Genomic DNA, 21,175 nt, shown 5'->3' on the forward strand with positions numbered 1-21,175 from the left:
TGACTAAAGCAGTGGTCACCAATAAATTTCTCTCGGGGTCCATTTTAAGAAAAGAAATGACCTTCGCGGTCCACACATCTAAAAAAACCACAGACGAACATAATTATAACCTCCTCCTTTTTGGAAGTCGGTTGAAAATCGAAGTTATTTTACATATCAATCAGAAAAGTGACTATTTTTGTAGCTAATTATATCTCTCTGATGTTTTAAGTGAAATTAATATTGGTACAAGCTGTTGACATTAAATACTGGAGATGTACGGTAGTAACTAGTATCTACATCAGTAAGTCGTTAGTCGAGACCGATTTTTAACGAAGTTCATCTTTGAAAATGCTTGGTCCGCACACAATGGGTCCGCCATTTGGTGACCCCTGGATTAAAGTACCTATATAGGTGCAATTTTGTTCGATAACTTTTTTCCATCTTGTTGGTAAGGACACGATCCCTTTTTTTTACGTCCGGCACGGAAATTTATTTTTTGCTATAAAAATTTTGGGGCTTCTGATGAAAAAACTGCGACAAGTGGTTTTGGCAGTCTTCTTGTGATGTCAACCTGACACTGCCTATCTGCAGCGACTGAAACAGGTGGAAATCTGAAGGTGCAAGGTCAGGACTATACGGCGGATACATTAACACCTCCCAGCCAAACTCCCGTAATTTTTGCTGAGTGGCTAAAGATGTGTGAGGTCTAGCGTTATCATGGTGTAAAACCACACCCCTTCTGTTGATTTTTTTTTATGAAATAAGGGGGCAAACGAGCAAACGGGTCACCTGATGGAAAGCAACTTCCGTCGCCCATGGACACTCGCAGCATCAGAAGCCATCGAAGCTCAGTAGTGGAAGTTCCTGCCATATTATTCGGGAGCGAAGCTGCGAGACAAGACTTTTTTCCCAACCTATTATATAGAGACAGACTGGCCGTGTAATAATTGTCTAGTATTTAAGACTCAATACGAAATAAATAAAAGAGAACAATAATAATTCGTGTGTATATAGGCTTGTCAATCAAAATCTGCTTGTGTGTGTAATGTTTTATTTATTAAAAAAAATATATGATAGAAGCATAATTTCAAAATAATATTAACTCGATGCTTGCCTTCACCATATAAACTACAACGCATTTTTCGTAAAAAGGGTTCCAAAGTTTTACGTCCGCGTATTTTAAATACAGATTTAACGTAACGACATCCCTTGCAGGAGTGCAGCAATTACTCACCAGAAGGAGCACAATGGCATCAACAACATCTTTCAGTGCTCGCACTGCCCCGTCACATTCCAGTAAGACAAATTCATATTTTATTCATTTATTAGCGACCCGCCCCGGCGTCGCACGGGTATAAAATATATTATAGCCACTGAAAAAAATATTAAAATTGATAGCCTATAGGCTATGATCCTTCACGTGGTCTACTTCTTATCTGTGCCAAATAACATAAAAATTGCTCCAGTAGTTCGCGAGATAAGCCCTTTGAAATAATTTCCCCCGTTTTTTCCACATTTTCCTCTATTTCTTCGCTCCTGTTAGTCTTAGCGTGATAAAATATAGCCTATAACCTTCTGGATAAATGGGCTATCTAACACTGAAAGAATTTTTCAAATCGGACCAGTAGTTCCTGAGATTAGCGCGTTCAAATAAGCCCTTTCAAATATTTTCCCCCATTTTTTCCACATTTACCTCTATTTCTTCGCTCCTATTAATCTTAGCGTGATAAAATATAGCCTATAGCCTTCCTCATAAATGGGCTATCTAACACTGAAATAATTTTTCAAATCCGACCAGTATTTCGGAGATTAGCGCGTTCAAGTTAGCCCTTTCAAATAATTTTCCCCGTTTTTTCCACATTTTCCTCTATTTCTTCGCTCCGATTAGTCTTAACGTGATAAAATATAACATATAGGCTTCCTCGAATGGGCTATCTAACACTGAAAGTATCATCAAAATCCGTTGCGTAGTTTTAAAGATTAAAGGGAACAAAGGGACATGAGGGAAAAAAACCGGCCAAGTGCGAGTTGGACTCGCCCATGAAGGGTTCCGCAGCAGCAATAAGGTTTATTTTTATGAAATTAAGAGGTTTTTGATTTATTTTCATATTTCAGTTGATTTAATGAAAGTTAAATTAAGGTTTACCATAATAATAAAATAAATATGACGTATAAAAAAACTACTGGCTAGATCTCGTTCCAACCAATTTTCGTTGGTAGTTTTTGTAGTAATGTACATCATATTTTTTTTTTAGACTTATCATGCCCCTACTTTAGAAGTTAGAGGGGGGGACACACACACACACACACACATTTTACCACTTTGGAAGAGAGTCTCACGCAAACTATTCAGATTAGAAAAAAATAATATTAGAAACCTCAATATGATTATATAATATCAGATATTTTGCGGGTAGTTGAGAAGACAACAGTAAATTTAAGTAGCTCTCGAATTATTTAAAATTAAAAATATTTACAGTATTTAATTTATTATAACTTTCATGTTTCTCTTACATGAGTAAATAGTGCTACTTGCCTGCAGTGTTTTCTTGTGTCTATAAATCTTATTTATTGAAAACACAACATTCAACATGGACTACACACAAGTGCAATCAAATATGGAAGATATGATCCAAATGTTTCACACTAAGATGGCTGAATTTCAAGCTGATCTACAGCAGGCCACCTCACGTAAGCCACCAAACACTATAGCTGCACTTAATACAGAGTTCCAAGCTTTTAAATCATTTGTTTGTGGTGCACTTAACATCCTGCGCGCTGAGATGGATGCACTTGCAAGAGGCCTTGACCGTATAGAGACCAGATCACGTCGCAAAATGCTTCTTGTGCATGGGGTTCCTGAGGGCAAGAATGAAGACACCACGGGTACTATTGTGGCATCTTTGTCTACTAAGTGCAAACTTGCAGACCTAACGCTGAGTAGTGTCCGTACCTGTCATCGAATGGGAAAGCCTAAAAACACGGATAACCCTAAGCCGAGACCAATATTAATAAAATTCAACGATGCTGTAATGCGTGACAGGGTGTGGAACGCTAAGAAGGGTCTCAAAGGAACAAAAATCACCATCTCTGAGTTCCTTACAAAGCCGCGACACATCACATTTATGGCGGCCAGAGACCATTTTGGCGTTTCTTCATGCTGGACCCGTGACGGCTACATTTATATTAAAAGTCCAGACGGCTCGAGGCAGAAGATTGAGACATTGGCGGAGCTTCATAACCTACAAACGAAACATCCCAAGTCATCGGTGTAGATGTGATCTTTTAATTTATTCGTAGCACCCACAGTTCGAAAATTACCGTGTTTTTTTTTTGTAACCACAAATTAAGGTACTTATTTGTTTGTTTATCACTGTATTTATATTTTTGGTGGGTTACAAAATAAAATCGTTTTGTTTTTTCTTTCATAATGACATAATGTAACAGCTGACACATGAATGTCACTGTCACCTTACATTTGACGGCTAGGCTTCTTCTTCTTCTTCTTTTTTGTGAAGAAAAAGTTTGGATAAGTTTTTTTGAAATTGTGTGTAAATTATTAGAATGAATGTTTTGCATTTTCATAATTTCAATTATTTTTATAGTCGTCGCATAACTAAGTTACATCGTGTTGTTATTGTGTCTGCTGTGGAGATGTTTACTTGTGACTTTTGTTGTAATGATTTGAATATTAATTTTAAGTTGTATTATCTTTTAGTTTTGTAACACTGTAGGCGGGTGGAGAAATTATTACTCATTAGTATTTTATAAATTATTCATAATATTAATTTATAATTAATTGCCTTACACATAGTTCATAATTTATATTTTTAAGTTTATATAGGAAAGTAATTATTATTATTAGTAAGTATCTATTATTTTATTAGTGGTTATATTTTGAGTGTATGCCAGCGAGTATTAGCAACGATGACCTTCCGGATGATGGATCGGACTTTCACTCGCTTACATCCTTGTCACATTCCTCAGATGAGAGCTTTCACAGTCTCTCACAATCTCTTGATGTCTCTCTGGAGACAACATTCGCATCGTTCCCCCGAAACTTTAACGCTGTACACATCAACGCACAGAGCATCCCAGCACATTATCCTGACCTCCTTACTACCTTTTCCAACAACCTGAATGTCCATGCTATACTTATATCCGAATCCTTCCTGAAGCCGTGTCTCCCTTCAACTTCCTACTCTTTACCTGGTTTTGTCCTCATCCGCAATGATAGAACTGGTAAAGGTGGCGGTGGTGTTGCCATATACCTTAGACAACATCTAAACTTTACCATCATTGACAAATCTCCTTCTGATTACTCGGAATCCTCTGAACACTTGTTGATAGAAGTTTTATTCGGTCACTTAAAATTACTGCTTGGTGTGTTCTATAGCCCCTCACTGCAAATAGACTATTTCCACAAATTTGAAGTCCTTTTGGAAAAGTATGTCACCTCTGTCAATCACACAATTGTTATGGGCGACTTTAACACTTGTTTAGTGAATACAGATAAACTACACTCAGCCCGTGCCTCCAAACTCCGATCCATAATTAACTCCCTTGATCTTCATATCCTCCCCCTTAATCCAACGCATTTTTTTCCAAATTGTGCACCTTCCCTACTCGATCTCATGATTGTATCCTCTCCTGATCATGTTAGCACACATGGGCAATTTAGCGCCGAAGCCTTCTCCTACCATGACCTCATATTCCTCTCCTATAAAATCCGTTATCCTAAACCCAAGCCCCGTATTATAATGCAACGCAACTATAGTTCAATTGATACTGTAAAATTTATTGAGGATCTTAGAGCTATAGATTGGGATGTGGTATATAATGCATCCACTGTGGACGAGAAAATGGATGGCTTCAACTCTCTCTTAATGCAGGTTTTTGATTTACATGCTCCTCTACGTCCTGTGAAATTAAAACACCTTCCTGCACCGTGGCTGTCAGATGAGATTAAGGGCATTATGGCCAAAAGAAATGCTGCCAAAGCTAAATTTAAAAATAACCCTACTGATCAAAATCGTGACAAATACAAACAGCTCCGTAATAAATGCAGCCGCCTGTGCAGGGATGCACAGCGTCGCCATATTCACTCATCGGTTAGTAACGGCGATCCAGCGAAAGTATGGTCATTTCTCAACTCCCTGGGTATCGGAAAAGCAAAGTCCTCTCCCTCGCCGAACCTTGACCTTGATGGCCTGAATCGTCACCTCACTTCTACCTGTCCTATTCCGGCCTCCATCAAACAGCAGTCCCTAAATGATATTTTACATTCTCCTTCACCTGACCCTCCGCTTTCTCCTTTCGCTTTTAAGCCCGTTACTATCCAGGAAGTTGAGAAATCCATAGCAAGCATTAAATCGAACGCCGAGGGCGTTGATGGCATAAGCCGAAAAATGATCATTCTCAGTTTACCCGTTGCACTCCCCGTCCTCTGTCATATTTTTAATTTCTCCCTTAGTTCCAGCACATTTCCCAGTTGCTGGCGCAAAGCTGCAGTTATTCCTATTCCCAAAATCAAATGTCCAACCTTACCCTCTGACTTCCGACCCATTTCCATTCTCCCGTTCCTATCGAAGGTACTCGAGCGCCTTGTTTACCAGCAATTAAATTCTTTCATAAATTACTATGGTTTGCTTAGTCCTTTCCAATCTGGTTTTCGTCCGGGACATAGTACTGTGACTGCTTTAACCAAGGTGACTGATGACATACGCTTTGCCATGTCTAACCAGCAACTTACTGTTCTAGCATTGCTAGATTTCAGTAATGCTTTTAATACCGTGGACTACGACATCCTCATTGCTATGCTAGGTGCGCTTCAATTCTCGGATCCTGTGATGGAGTGGTTTCGTAGCTATCTTGTTGGTAGGCAGCAATGTATACGAATTAATGATCGAATATCTGGTTACTGTGATATTGCAGCTGGCGTTCCTCAGGGTGGTGTCCTATCCCCTCTCCTTTTCTCCCTTTTTATTAATTTCCTCACTCCGCTCCTCACCTGCCTCTTCCACCTCTATGCAGACGATCTTCAAATCTACACCCATGCACCTGCAAATGATTTGAAGTCTGCAATTGCAGCTATCAATATGAATCTTGCAACTATACTTCGTTGGAGCCAGGGCCATGGTCTGATGGTCAACCCCAAAAAGACTCAAATTATTGTTATTGGTAGTTCGAAACAAATAAACCGGCCTAATTATGATACTCTGCCTAGTATTACCTTTAACAATGTAGCCTTACCTTGTAGTGATGTGGCAAAAAACTTGGGTGTATACTTCGACTCCACTTTAAAATGGTCACATCACATTTCTGAAACCAGTCGAAAGTTTTTTGCGGCGGTGGGCTCACTAAATCGCTTGAAAAATTTACTCCCTGTAAAGACTAAAATCGAGCTTGCGCAGACTTTACTTCTACCTATCCTCGACTATGCAGATGTTTGTTTAATAGATCTCAACGAAGCACAACTCAATAAACTCGAAAGATTACAAAACATCTGCATCAGATTCGTATATGGACTGCGCAAGTTCGACCACGTCACTGAATTTCGCCAGAAACTCGGGTGGCTGCCCATCAGACTCCGCCGGGAGGAGCATGTCCTGGTCCTATTATATAATATCCTTAATGATCCCCGCTCTCCCCCCTACCTTAAGGATCGCTTTCAGTATCGTAGTGCAGACCATAAGCGTGTGTTACGATCTGTTCATAATAATAAACTATTAGCACCGTTTACAAAGTCGGGATATTTTGCGGATTCTTTCGCCGTGAAGGCCACTTACTTGTGGAATGATCTGCCACTAGAGATTCGCGAGTCGCAGTCACTAGCTTCTTTTAAATCAAAGCTACATATCCATCTGAGGAGTAAGGTCTCTTGCCGGTAATTGCTGATATTAACTGTTTGTTTAATTTTATAATGGGTATAAATGTCTTTATTTATTTAGAATATTATATAATAAGTAAGTATGTATTACAAGTAGAATGTAAGTCTATAAAATATATTTATTTTAACAATCATTACATTACTTATAGCGTTTTTGCTCAGTTTGATATCCAATTGTAAACTATATTTATTTAATATTCTTGTCATTTTTATTTTATTATTATTTATTTTTTATTAATTTAGCTGACGTATTCTTTACCCCGCATACCTACTACTTTTAGTTTAAAGGAGACTGAAACTGGTGGGCCCAAATGTAATAAGTTCAGAGTTGGTTTAAAAAATTAGTTATTTTTTTTTGTATGAAATACCAAAAATCTACATAAATTCTCAATCTACAAGCGGAGAAATATGCAAATAATTGTTTTTGTGAAATAATCGATTAACGATTAATCGAATTAAAAATGATATTTCAATTATTTATTTACAGAATAAAAACTTCACACTAGGTATTAAACTTATAGAAAATATATTAAACTACACCATATATGTCTACAATTCAATAAAACATAACGTATAATATAAGTATATTTTATTTAAAAACATCCCTTTCGATTATCGATTTCATATCGATCAAAATCATTTAGAATCTAGTCTGTGGCAACATGAAATTGACAATTGCTTTTGCCGTTATCTGGGTCTTACTTGTTTCGTGTTTTTCGATGCGTTTTGAGTGCTTTTCCGAATATTTTATGTTTTCAACGACCACTGCTTTGTTTCTTACGGACTCCGAACCCGTCTACGTTGTACGACCCTTGCTTTCATATTGGACACCGAAGATTGCCTGCAAGTTTGACTTGGAACTGTTAATTTGGATTTTGTCGCTAGCTTGTGGATTGGATATTGTTGAAACGATGGATCGCTGTGTGAATTGCGGGATAGTAACTAGTCACTGCAATACATTAGGGCGACGACCATTAAATGATGAAAATATTCTATCAGTGATTCGGCAATGGCTTGCACCTCAGTCTGTAAGTAAATATAAACTCACCTATGTAGGTACTACCTTGATAGACTTATTAATACATTCAGCTACAAGGCATATGCAGATTATTTACGATTAAAGCAAAGAAAATTCTAAAGACTGCATAGTCATTGTACTATATAATGAGATATTCATTTTAGGATAGGTATCATTAAAGTGACTGAATACTAAAATGTATGTAATATTTTTTCCTTTTTTTAGGTAAGTAGTAATGACCATGTTTGTCAAGCGTGTTGGGATTTGGCTCAAAACCCACGGGCTCTTAACCAGGGAAGACTACTAGGACACCGCAACATTTGTCTCCGCTGCGGACGCTCTCTAGCTGCACGAGTTAGTCATGCACTTCACACCAACTCAATTCGTGAATCTAGAATTTATAATGTCATAAAAGAATGGATTATTCCTCGAACTGTAAGTAAATAAATTAACATATTCTTTACTGCAATCAAAACAAAAGTATTTATGGCCTGCCTCATTACATTGTACAGGTTGATGCCCTATCATATAATTAGGTAGGCCATGATGTACCTAAGCATATAGTGAAGTCCTGCTATATTTTTATGACCATTCTTAGGTTCAAGTACATTGGGAATATTATAAAAAGTAGCATTTCACTTGGCTATTACTAATTATGTATGTCTCTTGCAGATTCAAGCAACAAGTCACATATGTCATACATGTTGGGTGGCTGCAGACAGAGCTTCTGTCCACATGACCTCAGGCCCATCAACATCATCCCGACAAGACACTCTTCAAATAGTAGACCCACAACAACCAGATCTTCCTAATGTGTCTCCAAATGTAGGAGTTAGCAGCAACCAACCAGTACCTTCTATTGTTTTGTCCGAGTACATGAGAGCCGTTGAAACTGAAAGAAGGTGCTTCATTGAAGGATGCCAAAGAACAGAGAGATACAGAGTACCACTTACTACTCGTAAAATGTTGTTCAATGAATATAAATATTACATCCCTGAAAATAACCGTCTTTGTGATCAACATTTGGTTATCGAAGCATGGGATTTTCTGGATAGTTTGAGATCCAATTATGTTCAGACATTTACTGAGAGACATATATATGATATGATGTCTCTAAAAGAAGTTGAAAGTACTTCACTACTTCAATTCGAAAATATTGGTGAAATGGAGGACCATGTTGTTCACATATGGACTGGGTTAAATAAAGAGCAGTTTAACCAGATGTTTGCTGAAGTTCCTGAATTATCAGAAATCTCAAAAGCAGCCGTAGCTCTGGCCGCTTATCTCATGAAGCTTAGAACTGGAGATTCAAATGAAAGGTTGGCAAGTTTATTAAAAGTATCTAGGACAACTCTTGAAAAGTGGATTTATCAAGTAAGAGAACTACTTACTGAGCATTTTGTACCCAGAAATCTTGGTTTAAACCACCAGAACAGACAACAATTGGTACAGAAAAATCTCGCAATACCTAAGGCTTTGTTTGGAAGCTTTGAGGGAGTTGACACCCCAATAGCAATTTTTGATGGAACATATTGCTATGTCGAAAAGAGTTCCAATTACTTATACCAAAAAAAAACATACAGCCTGCATAAGTACAGGAATCTTATGAAACCATTCTTGATAGTGTGTACGGATGGATATATAATAGATGTTTTGGGTCCATACCCAGCCACAACATCCGATGCTGACATAATGAAGAAAGAATTTCAACATGGAAGGCCTCTACGTGAATATTTCCAGGAAGGTGATGCCTTTATATTAGATAGAGGGTTCCGTGACTCGATTTCTTTATTGAACCAGTGTGGTTATAGAACTTACGTGCCTGCTTCATTGGAGGAGGGTGAAACGCAATTGTCAACTATTGAGGCAAATAAATCAAGAGCAGTCACCATATGCCGTTGGGTTGTTGAAGTTGTGAATGGCAGATTCAAAAGAGATTTTAAATTGTTACGGCAAAATTATTTTAATATAGCCAGTAAAAGTTTCATGAAAGATTTTGAGGTGGCTGCTTGTCTCTTAAATAAGTTTCACCCACCTATATTTGATCGTGAAGATGCTCAAGAAATAATACAAGAAATAGAAAGGTACATGAATACAGAAAATGAGTTAGCCAGTTTTATTATTAGTAATAATTATAATAGGCGTCGGGCTAATTTTGAAACAATAACTGTACATAGTGATAATTTAAACGATTTTCCTCAGCTTTCTGAAAGCGAACTTATATTAATTTCATTAGGTACATACCAAATTAAGCAGGCACGATCATATTACGGAGAACATATGAGACAAAATGACGGTTTTGTTATTGAAGTGTGCAGGGAGGTTGCCAATAGCCTACTTCGAGAGTTGTCGGCTTCTAACACATCTTGGCTACTCAGGGGTCGTATATTATCACGACATATAAGTCGGAAAACATATTATATTTATATTTTAGTCGACAGCTCTCGTAGAGGAAGAGAAGCCATTGTACAGCATTATTGCAACTGTATTGTAGGTAGACGAACAGTAGGCTGCTGTGCTCACATAATGTCCATTATATGGTACCTTAGCTGGGCAAGGTACCGCAATATTGTACCCCCTGCACAATTCTTAGACGACATTTTAATTATTATTGAAGAGGAATAAAATAGGTATTCTAATAAAATAATTGGTTTTATTTTACAACTTTTATTCCATAGTTCACTCCTCCTGGTCCTCTACAATTCCATACTTGTCACCTACCTATGTCTTTGTTTGAGTCTTCATCGACTTCTGATCAGACATTATCTACTAGATGTAATAAATATTTTTCACATAGAAAGAAAGAAGAAGAAAGAAAGAAAAAAAAAATTATTTTCAGCACACACAAGACACAATTATAATATAAGCAGTACAGGAGCAGACAAACTAGTATAATTATTTAACGAATTGTGCCTAGATGTGTCCAAAAAGGGTTCAGTTCAGCTTAGGCCATGTACCTATGTAGGACACATGACACCGGTTTTCAACTGAACCGCTAAGTGAAATACGGAGGTAAATACCTGACTAAACATAATATTAGTTTATCTAGGGTACTATTTTAATTAAATATGTGGCGGTATTAGTTCACAAACACATATTTTACATGTATTCATCTGAAACTTAAAGATTTCAACATAACCTCACTTTTACTAAACCTCGAATATCTCAGCTTTCAGATTGTCAATATCTATAGAATTTTCAGCAAGGATCTCTTAATTTTGAACCTTTTAATTCACACCATTTTCATGTCTTTACATACAAGGCCCAGAATTGTATGTAATTGTTTCGATCTCCTTTTCCTCTCTCGTAGGGTTGCCTGGAAGAGATCGCTCATAGCGATAAGGCCGCCCTTGCACACATTTATGTTTTTTGTTATGTTTAGTTTTAGAAACATTATTGTATTAATTAGTTAATGTGAGCAATAAAGAATCTATCTATCTATCTATCTATGATTTTTGAAGACCTATCAATAGATACCCCACACGCATAGTTTAGCGGTTCACAGACTACATCTACTTACCAAGTTTCAATAGTATAGCTCTTATAGTTTCGGAGAAAAGTGGCAGTGACATATGGACGGACAGACAGACAGACATGACGAATCTATTAGGGTTCCGTTTTTTGCCATTTGGCTACGGAACCCTAAAAAGCGACTTTGTTTTATAATAAGTATAGATTTAACATTTCGGTCATCTTAGCTCATTTTATAAATACCTTGCAGTGTTTTAAAACAAAATATGTTATTATTATTGTTATAAAATAAAATAATAGAATCTTAAAAAGATAAAATCGACTTCAAAATTGTGCGTAATTATTAAAAAATCGAAATTCCCCATCTCAAAAACTACTGAACCGATTTTGATGAAGATTGTAGTATTGTCTTAGTTGAACAATACCTAGGTCCTAGTACAAAAAAAATGATATGCAAACACAAACAAAAATATAGGTACATAAACGTTTACACATTTGGCACATTTGTTCAGACACTGATACAGACTAATATAACACAAAGTTAACCTTGTGACGAGACGACACTTTAAACTTTAACTTTAACCGCAGCAAGAAGACGTCGTACATGTCGCACCTGCGGCTCAAGCACTCGTCGCGGTTCGCGTGCGAGCTGTGCGGCTACACGTTCCTCAACCAGCACGGCGTCAAGACTCACAAGTACAAGAGCCACATGCTGGACGCCCAGGTACGCAGTAAGCACTCACACTAATGCTGCGGCCGCACATGCAGATTTTACACATTGCAGATTCGGAGTTTCCTCTCGTTTTCGGTCATCGTTTTTGGCTTCAGAAGGCCTCTGCCTTCTGAAGCCAAAAAACGATTCCTCTGAACTTGGATTATTTCCGATATGATGGCTAATATTACATTCTTCGTCAGAATCACTTTTATCTAGATTTCTTAGCCAATTAGCAACAACTGACTTTGCGTTATCGTCCAAGACACTAATTATATTGTTAGAAGCCATTTTGTACAGTAAAAAGAAAAGGAAATCATATTAAAAATACTGCTAAAAACAAAAACAGTTACATACTTACCCCGCCGCGCTGTGGTCCCATGGACACATTTGATGCTATAGTTTGTGCGTTTTAAGATGATATGGGTGACAGTTATCATATTCTTTGCTACGAAAATTTTAAAAATTGTAAAATTTAAAAAATAAACAGGTTTTGGTGCTATGTTTAAATTTGGAACCCAATTTTTTTTCCGAAGTTTCACCCACCTGGGGCCATTCCACGAAACCGTTTTGAGACTCAAACAATCGTACGAGAATGCCGCGTCCTACTCTAACAAACGAGAAATGACGTTGTTAGAGCAGGACGCGGCATTCTCATTCGATTGTTTGAGTCTCGAAACCGTTTCGTGGTACGGGCCCAGATTCGTATGTATAGACTTGTCACTCAAAAATCTGTCATCGTTCCTAGTGTGAGTGTCGTAGTGTGTGTAATGTTTTCTTTGTTAAAAAAATGTATGATAAAAGCATAATTTCAAAATAATATTAGCTCGATGCACTCCTTCACCATATAAACTAGTGAAAAATTATATTCACCTACGTTTCCCCATCTTTCGTCAAAAGGGATAAAAAGTTTTTTGCTCGCGTATTATATAGATAATGCACCAATGTAAAGGCATGGAAATTAATATTTGGCGGCTGGTTTTGTTCATATTATGCACATCGTAATGTTAATAATGTTTGGCAATTTTTTGTAACTAGAGATCGCCCAATGGTCGAAATTCGACCTTAGTTTAAACGTAAAAAATATGATAAAATTAAATATTTTTTTACAAAATATAGGTAGTAGACCTATATTTTGTAAAAAAATATTGAATTTTATCATATTTTTTACAACTCTTGTCTCTGGGACTCAGCTGGTTGTTGTCAGACTGGCCGTGTAATTATTGTCTAATAGTATCTAAGATTCAATTTAAAAAAAAATATAATCCATTTTCAATTTGTCAACAGACTTCAACCATAAATAAGAGTATAATTCATATGTATAGGCTTGTCACTCAAAAATCTGTCATTTTTCCTAGTGTGTGTGTTGTGGTGTGTGTAATGTTTTATTTGTTAAAAAAATGTTTGATAAAAGCATAATTTCAAAACAATATTAGCTCGATGCACTCTTTCATCATATAATTTATAAACTATAACTGTGCAAAATTTCATTCACCTACGTTTCCCCATTTTTCGTCAAAAGGGATACAAAGTTTTTGGCTCACGTATTAATATATAGATGTTGCATATTATAGAGTCAAATGAATATACTTCTGCAGGTGGAGCTGACCGGACCGTACTGCGAGGAGTGCAAGCTGCGGTTCGCCAGCGACGAGGCCTATCAGCGCCATCTCACGCAGTCCTCCGTACATAGCAGCGACGACGACCCGTAAGTGATATTGTGCTTAACCGATGATCAGTAATATTTTCATACAAACATCTCCTGTTTTTGCAATAATAACTATTTAAAATTCATCGAGATTCCACAAAATATCACATTCAAGCTTTTAGTGTTATTGCTGGAATCGCAGTAAAATGTAAATGGGGATTGTCCATTTTTTTTTTAATTTTGCTCATTACAAAAACATTTCGAGGAATAAGGTCAGTGATCGTTTTTCTGTATATAAACGAAAAAAATACCCATTAGTCACTTATATTTTTGAACAAATACGTTTAACCTTTGTTTGACCTTTAATGGCGTTAAATTAGCAATAAATTCGACCAACATTACGTTTCGAACTTTTGGTAAGCTTCTCGTATCAGCTTTAACATATTGAGAACTTGCATTTGACGAACCAGCCATTATAAATAAGATTGAAAGGAAATTTAAAACATATGCAGAGGTCAATTGGCGGCCGATGATGACGTCAGAGCGATACTTTAAAAATGTATTGAGAAAAAACTAGCCAATGAATTTCAAAATTATTTAATTTATATTCTTAAAATACCCTATTTTAACAAAAAAAATATAAAAAGTACATGTGATTTTTTTTGGACAATGCCCATTGCCCTCAGAACTTTTATTATTGCCTGGAAAATATTCAGTCATAGTGTTAAAAGAAAAAATATTAAATATGAAAAATCTCACTAGTTTCGGCTTTTTTTTTTGAGCGCAAAAGAAATTCAAACTCAATAATAAATACTTTTTGGCTTAGGAACCGCGTCCGTAATGATATATGTACTACATATAAGCGAGCGGTTGCACCGCGGAAGACGGTAAAGCAGCGGCTTGAGGCCGGCCAACCGATACCTTGCGAGGAGGTAGGTGAACAAAAAAAGTGTGCAAGGGCGTCGCCAGCCGATGGCGCAGGGGGGGAGGGGCAAGTTTACTTTACCTACTACAATTCATACTTTTCTCGTTCTCTTTATATGAGAAAAGTATGTATGAATTGTAGGTAAAGTCGACATCACATGAAGCTTTTCACTTGTACTCGTACTACGAGCCTTCAATCTATTACCAGATTTTAATATTATAGTGGTCGTTGTTTGCACTATATTTAATTTTGGCAACTTTTTTAGAATCTCCAGGGGGGAGGGCAGCTGCCCCTCCCTGCCCCCCCTTGGCGACGCCCTTGAAAGTGTGTATGTCGCAGTCATCTGGTTCAATCTGCGATTCGATTGAATGACTAGCGCATTCATTGAATGACACCATTCAATTGAATGACTCGACCGAACGTCGATTGAACGATCGTCACTCAACGTCCAACTAGTTAGCGATTTGTAACGTGGGAGAGCCATGCTTCGGCACGAATGGGTCGGCTCGACCAGAGAAATACCACGTTCTCACAGAAAACCGGCGTGAAACAGCGCTAGCGCTGTGTTTCGCCGAGTGAGTGAGTTTACCGGAGGCCCAATCCCCTACCCTATTCCCTTCCCTACCCTCAACTTTTCCCTTCCCTTCCCTACCCTCCCCTATTACCCTATTACCCTATTCCCTCTTAAAAGGCCGGCAACGCACTTGCAGCTCTTCTGATGCTGCGAGTGTCCATGGGCGACGGAAGTTGCTTTCCATCAGGTGACCCGTTTGCTCATTTGCCCCCTTATTTAATTAAAAAAAAAAAGACTTTTAGTCAAGACGTTAAACGTCGCAGTCAATAACCAGATAACTGCGACATGTACATGACAAACTGGGTTTATTATGAACATACGTTTTAACCCCTGACAAAACAGGGGGGTTGTTATATATATATGTGTGTGTGTTCATGTCGTCATCAACCCGCTCAGTGCTGTAAACATATTTTTTTCATCTGGGGTTGTTTTTAAATTATTCATTCAACGTTATAAAAAGTCATTACCCATCTTTAAAAAAGCGAGCGCGCATTTTTTATTTAGATCAACAATTTTTTTATTTAAAAACTAGACATTTTGTACGGCTTCGCCCGCGTAAATTAGGAATTTCACAGAAAACGTAAATTTTTCACAAATTAATACTCCATGTCTCACGTAGTCTACTATATAATATCTATACTTATAATATTATAATTGGGAAGAGTTTGTTTGTTTGTTTGTTTGTTTGAACGCGCTAATCTCAGGAACTACTGGTCCGATTTGAAAAATTATTTCAGTGTTAGATAGCCCATTTATCGAGGAAGGCTATAGGCTATATTTTATCACTCGAATACTAATAGGAGCGAAGAAATAGAGGAAAGTGTGGAAAAAACGGGGGAAATTATTCGAAAGGGCTTATTTGAACGCGCTAATCTAAGGAACTACTGGTCCGATTTGAGAAATTATTTCAGTGTTAGATAGCCTATTTATCGAGGAAGGCTATAGGCTATATTTTATCGCGCTAAGACTAATAGGAGCGAATAAATAGAGGAAAGTGTTGAAAAAACGGAAGAAATTATTTGAAATGGCTTATTTGAACGCGCTAATCTCAAGAACTACTGGTTCGATTTGAAAAATTCTTTCAGTGTTTGATAGCACATTTATCGAGAAAGGCTATAGGCTATATTTTATCACGCTAAGACTAATGGGAGCGAAGAAATAAAGGAAAATGTGGAAAAAATGGGGGAAAATATTTGAAAGGGCTTATTTGAACGCGCTAATCTCAGGAACTACTGGTCCGATTTGAAAAATTCTTTCAGTGTTAGATAGCCCATTTATCCAGGAAGGTTATAGGCTATATTTTATCACGCTAAGACTAACAGGAGCGAAGAAATAGAGGAAAATGTGGAAAAAACGGGGGAAATTATTTGAAAGGGCTTAACTCACGAACTACTGGAGCAATTTTTCTGTTATTTGGCACAGATAAGAAGTAGACCACGTGAAGCATCATAAGCTATTTTTTGTGGACTAATTTGTCTGTGAAATATCTAATTTACGCGGGCGAAGCTGCGCGGAACGTTATATTTCGCGTGGTCACGACATCACGCGTAAACGGCTGGAACCATTTTGCTGAAATTTGTTATAAAGATACTTTGAGTCCCGAAAAAGAACATAGGATACATTTTATCCCGAAAAAATGTACGGTTACTGCACAATATACTTTTATGATTTGCGCGGAAACTATTCAATCTATTTTGATGGAATTTGGTATGGAGATACTTTGAGTCTCGGGAAAGGACAAGGAATACTAATTTTGTCCCGGAAAATGTACGGTTCTCGCAGAATAAACTTTTATGATTATCGCCTAAACTATTCAATCTATTTTGATGAAATTTGGTATTGCAATACTTTCAGTCTCGGGAAAGGACAAGACAAGGGATACTTTTTATCCCGGAAAATATAGTACGGTTCCCCGACATTAAACTTTTGTGATTCTGCCCTAAACTATTTAATCTATTTTGATGAAATTTGGCATGGAGGTTGGAGATACTACTTCTTATTACACTACTACATGTCAAATAACATAAAATTGCTCCAGTAGTCCGTGAGATATAGTCCGTTCAAATAATTTTCCCGTTTTTTTTCACATTTTCCTCTGTATCTTTGCTCCTATTGGTCTTAGCGTGATATAGCCTATAGCATAGGTTCTCAACGTAGGCGATAACGCCCCCTTGTGGGATTTTGAGACTTTCAGGGGGGCAGTAAAAGACCCAGAGAAAATTAGGGGGCATTGAGATGGCGCAGATGGGGCGAGGGTAGATTAAAAAATATTATAGTCTAAAAAGGCAAAAAATACACGCTAATCACGTACTAAAGTAAAATAAAAATTATTATCGTTTTATTTTCGTTATTGTAGGTATTGTAATCATTTTTTTATTATCAAAAATGTCAAAAAAATATTCCTCAATATAAGCATGCGTTTTAATTGCTCTCATTGATCCTCTGCGGCGGCGCCCATACGTGTCGGCCATGCCGACATGCCGACATAGGCGCCGCAGACTCGATCGCACAAAAAGTCTGTCGTCTGCGATCTCGCTAAACGATGTCAAACACTTAAAGAATTTTTCAAATCGGACCAGTTACTGTAGTTCCTGAAATTAGCGCGTTCAAACAAAATAACAATCTTCAACTTTATAATATAAGTATAGATTTAGAGCTCACCGCCCCCTGTATAGAGCTCACCGCCCCCTGTATAGAGCTCACCGCCCCCTGTATAGAGCTCACCGCCCCCTGTATAGAGCTCACCGCCGCGCCCCCTGTATAGAGCTCACTGCGACACTTTCACTACTTTAACCAGCGCTGAAAGAGTAACATTTCTAAACTTTTGTATGGGCAAATTCCTTATACAAATTCATTATAAAAAATTCGGGGCATACAAATTACAAGAAAAAAATGCTTTTTCAGTGCAGCTATTTTTACCACGAACTCTATAAAAGGAACACAATATACACGCCCTATTATCAGTGTGGTTTATAACACTGTATGTGTATTATGTATAATATTAACACACTTGTGTCGACAGTGCGGCGAGCAGCAGGTCAGCTACATGGCGTACGGGAAACACTTCCGCGCGGCGCACCCCGACCTCGTCCGCACCAAGTTCAGAGGCAGCTTCATGTGCGAGCAGTGCGGCAGGAGGTTTCAGGTGAGTGATCACTGATCAGTGAGGCCGCATGTTGTCCAACGATGAGGGTTTTTGATATTCTACTCACCACCAGGTGCTGCTGTGTAGCCTTAGGCCGGAGTGGCAGAGGCGAGGCGAGCAGTTTCAGTGTTATATGATTTTAAACTTTGTCTTCATTATTGTAATACATAGTATCGCTTGAGGAATCTACGGCCGCCCGTGGATGCTCGTGGCCCCTGGCGGCCGCCGGCGGCGGAGATTTCTTCACTGAAACTGCTCGCCTCGCCTCCGCCATTCCGGTGTAGATCGGCCCTTAAGGTTTATCGTGTCAAAAAGACATACATATCCACATGCCTTATCGTGACAAATGACAATCGTGTCGTAGCATATTGAGACAGAGGGCGCTCTAAGACGTGTCAACATCGGCTCCGTATTTTTTGTTATTTAAATTAGCATAGTTTAAATATTGCAAATTGAAAGTGATTAAATCTGGAAAAGAACTCATAAATCATAAGTGACATTGTTATCCAGTGACTGTGTGATCTAATATAAAAGATAAAGCTTACTCATCATAACAGTGAACAAGTGCAATAATTATTTATTAAATTAATTACCGAAACTACTTGAATTTTGACATACAAAATTATAGTGTGAATTTAAAACTAACAACAATTTTAAAGAAGTGACTGTGGTGTTAAAAAGTGAAAAAACCGATTAAAACTACAACAATCCATACTTCCATACTAATATTATAAATGCGAAAGTATCTCTGTCTGTCTGTCTGACTGTCTGTCTGTCTTGCTTTCACGCCAAAACTACTGAACCGATTGCAATGAAATTTTGTACACAGTTATTCTAGAGTCTGAGAAAGGACATAGGCTACATTTTGATGTGGGAAAATATCTTATTTCCATGAAAATATCGATGAAAATGAATTCGCATTGCGCGTGGCCAGCGCTCATCTCGGGGGTCCTGGGTTCGAGTCCCGCAGGCGGAACAAAAAGTTTTCAATGTTCCTGGGTCTTGGATATGTATTAAAATAAAATTTCAAAAATCTTAAACATATTTTATGTATAATATTATAAAAAATCCAGAAATATATCGACGCAATGAACATTTTAGTTCTAATACGATTCAACAGATGGCGTTTTATTTTTTACTTTATTGTACCATAGAACTAATCATACTTATTAGTTGTTAGTATGTTTTTGTTTATAGTTTTTAATACGTTAGAATATTATGTTTAATAATATAATCACTTGGTACAATAATAATCAATCTATCTTATCTTATAGAACTCCTACTGCATTTCTAATCCATACTATCCATACTAATATTATAAATGCGAAAGTATCTCTGTCTGTCTGTCTGTCTGTCTGTCTGTCTGTCTGTCTGTCTGTCCGTCTGTCCGTCTGTCTGTCTGTCTGTCTGTCTGTCTGTCTTGCTTTTACGCCAAAACTTCTGAACCGATTGCAATGAAATTTTGTACACAGTTATTCTAGAGTCTGAGAAAGGACATAGGCTACATTTTGATGTGGGAAAATATCTTATTTCCATGAAAATATCGATGAAAATGAATTCGCATTGCGCGTGGCCAGCGCTCATCCCGGGGGTCCTGGGTTCGAGTCCCGCAGGCGGAACAAAAAGTTTTCAATGTTCCTGGGTCTTGGATGTGTATTAAAATAAAATTTCAAAAATCTTAAACATATTTTATGTATAATATTACTAGCCGCGACTTCTTTTTATGCCCGCGACTTCGTCCGCGTGGACTTCAGTTTATAGCGCGCGATGTCAACAAAATTGGTGTCAAAAGCTTTTATAAAAAAACCTGGTACCCCTTAAATCAATAGAGCTGTGCAGTGTGCACACAATAAGTATTTCATTTTTTTATATTAAACTTTATATTTTATGCCAAATTTTAAAGCTTATTTAGCCCTCCAATTACACAACTTTACCCATAAACTATTTATCATAGATAGATTTAAGGTTACGTCACACACAGATAAAGTACTGAGTTATTTGATACCGTAGAATAGATATAACAATCAAAAAAAATCGAAACTTAAATGTAAGATGATACCACGTCTTATAGAAAGACTTTTGAGCAAGCGTCAGCGCGATGTAGAAGACTCACGGCGCCATCTATTATGAATTGTTGGAACTAACTTAATTTGAACAAATTTACGCATTTTCACCCCCTTTTAACCCTTTTTTCCAGTAAAAAAAGTAGCCTATGTCCTTTCTCAGGCTTTAGACTATCTTTATACAAAATTTCATTACAATCGGTTCGGAAGTTTTGGCGTTTGGCGTGAAAGCGAGACTGACAGACAGACAGACAGACAGAGATACTTTTGGCGTTTGGCGTGAAAGCGAGACTGACAGACAGACAGACAGAGATACTTTTGGCGTTTGGCGTGAAAGCGAGACTGACAGACAGACAGACAGACAGAGATACGTTCGCATTTATAATATTAGTATAGATTATGTGCACACTGCACAGCTGTTTTTGGGTATTTTGATTAATTAAGGGCCGCGCTACACCGGAATAGCAGCGGCGAGGCGAGCACTTTCAGCGCTGCCATTCCGGTGTAGCGCGGCCCTAAGAGGGGTACCACTTGCCAGGGTTTTAAAAAGTTTTTAAATTTGACAAATTTTGTTGACACCGCGCGCTATAAACTAAAGTCCACGCAGACGAAGTCGCGGGCAACAGCTAGTATATAATATATTTTTTATCGGTCATAAATAGGCGGTGTTCCGAAAACACAAACCCTACTTTACCAAACGAACAAATCAAACATTGCTTTATTTGAAAACTTATCCAAAAATTCGCAA

At 37.6% G+C, this 21,175-nt stretch overlaps 2 protein-coding genes across 2 annotated transcripts in view; both read left to right on the forward strand.

Moving 5' to 3' along the window:
- Positions 1-21,175, forward strand: part of LOC121736534 (zinc finger protein 729-like) — a 92,749-nt gene that overhangs the window by 10,816 nt on the left and 60,758 nt on the right. The gene's annotated exons all lie outside the window — the stretch shown is intronic.
- LOC121736538 lies at positions 7,589-10,515 on the forward strand. Its single transcript, XM_042127801.1, has 3 exons — positions 7,589-7,899; positions 8,115-8,324; positions 8,562-10,515. The coding sequence occupies exons 1-3, from the start codon at positions 7,591-7,593 to the stop codon at positions 10,512-10,514; spliced, it is 2,472 nt and encodes an 823-aa protein (XP_041983735.1). The 5' UTR covers positions 7,589-7,590; the 3' UTR covers position 10,515.

Source organism: Aricia agestis, chromosome 19 (assembly GCF_905147365.1).
Source record: "Aricia agestis chromosome 19, ilAriAges1.1, whole genome shotgun sequence".
Taxonomy (NCBI): Eukaryota; Metazoa; Arthropoda; class Insecta; order Lepidoptera; family Lycaenidae; genus Aricia; species Aricia agestis.

What these genes read in the sequence shown, in the direction of transcription:
- LOC121736538 (XM_042127801.1), top strand. Translation starts at nt 7,591, where the DNA reads ATGCGTTTTGAGTGCTTTTCCGAATATTTTATGTTTTCAACGACCACT. An exon ending in AATGGCTTGCACCTCAGTCT is followed by an intron (nt 7,900 to 8,114) that starts GTAAGTAAATAT and finishes TCCTTTTTTTAG; the next exon opens with GTAAGTAGTAATGACCATGT. An exon ending in AATGGATTATTCCTCGAACT is followed by an intron (nt 8,325 to 8,561) that starts GTAAGTAAATAA and finishes TGTCTCTTGCAG; the next exon opens with ATTCAAGCAACAAGTCACAT.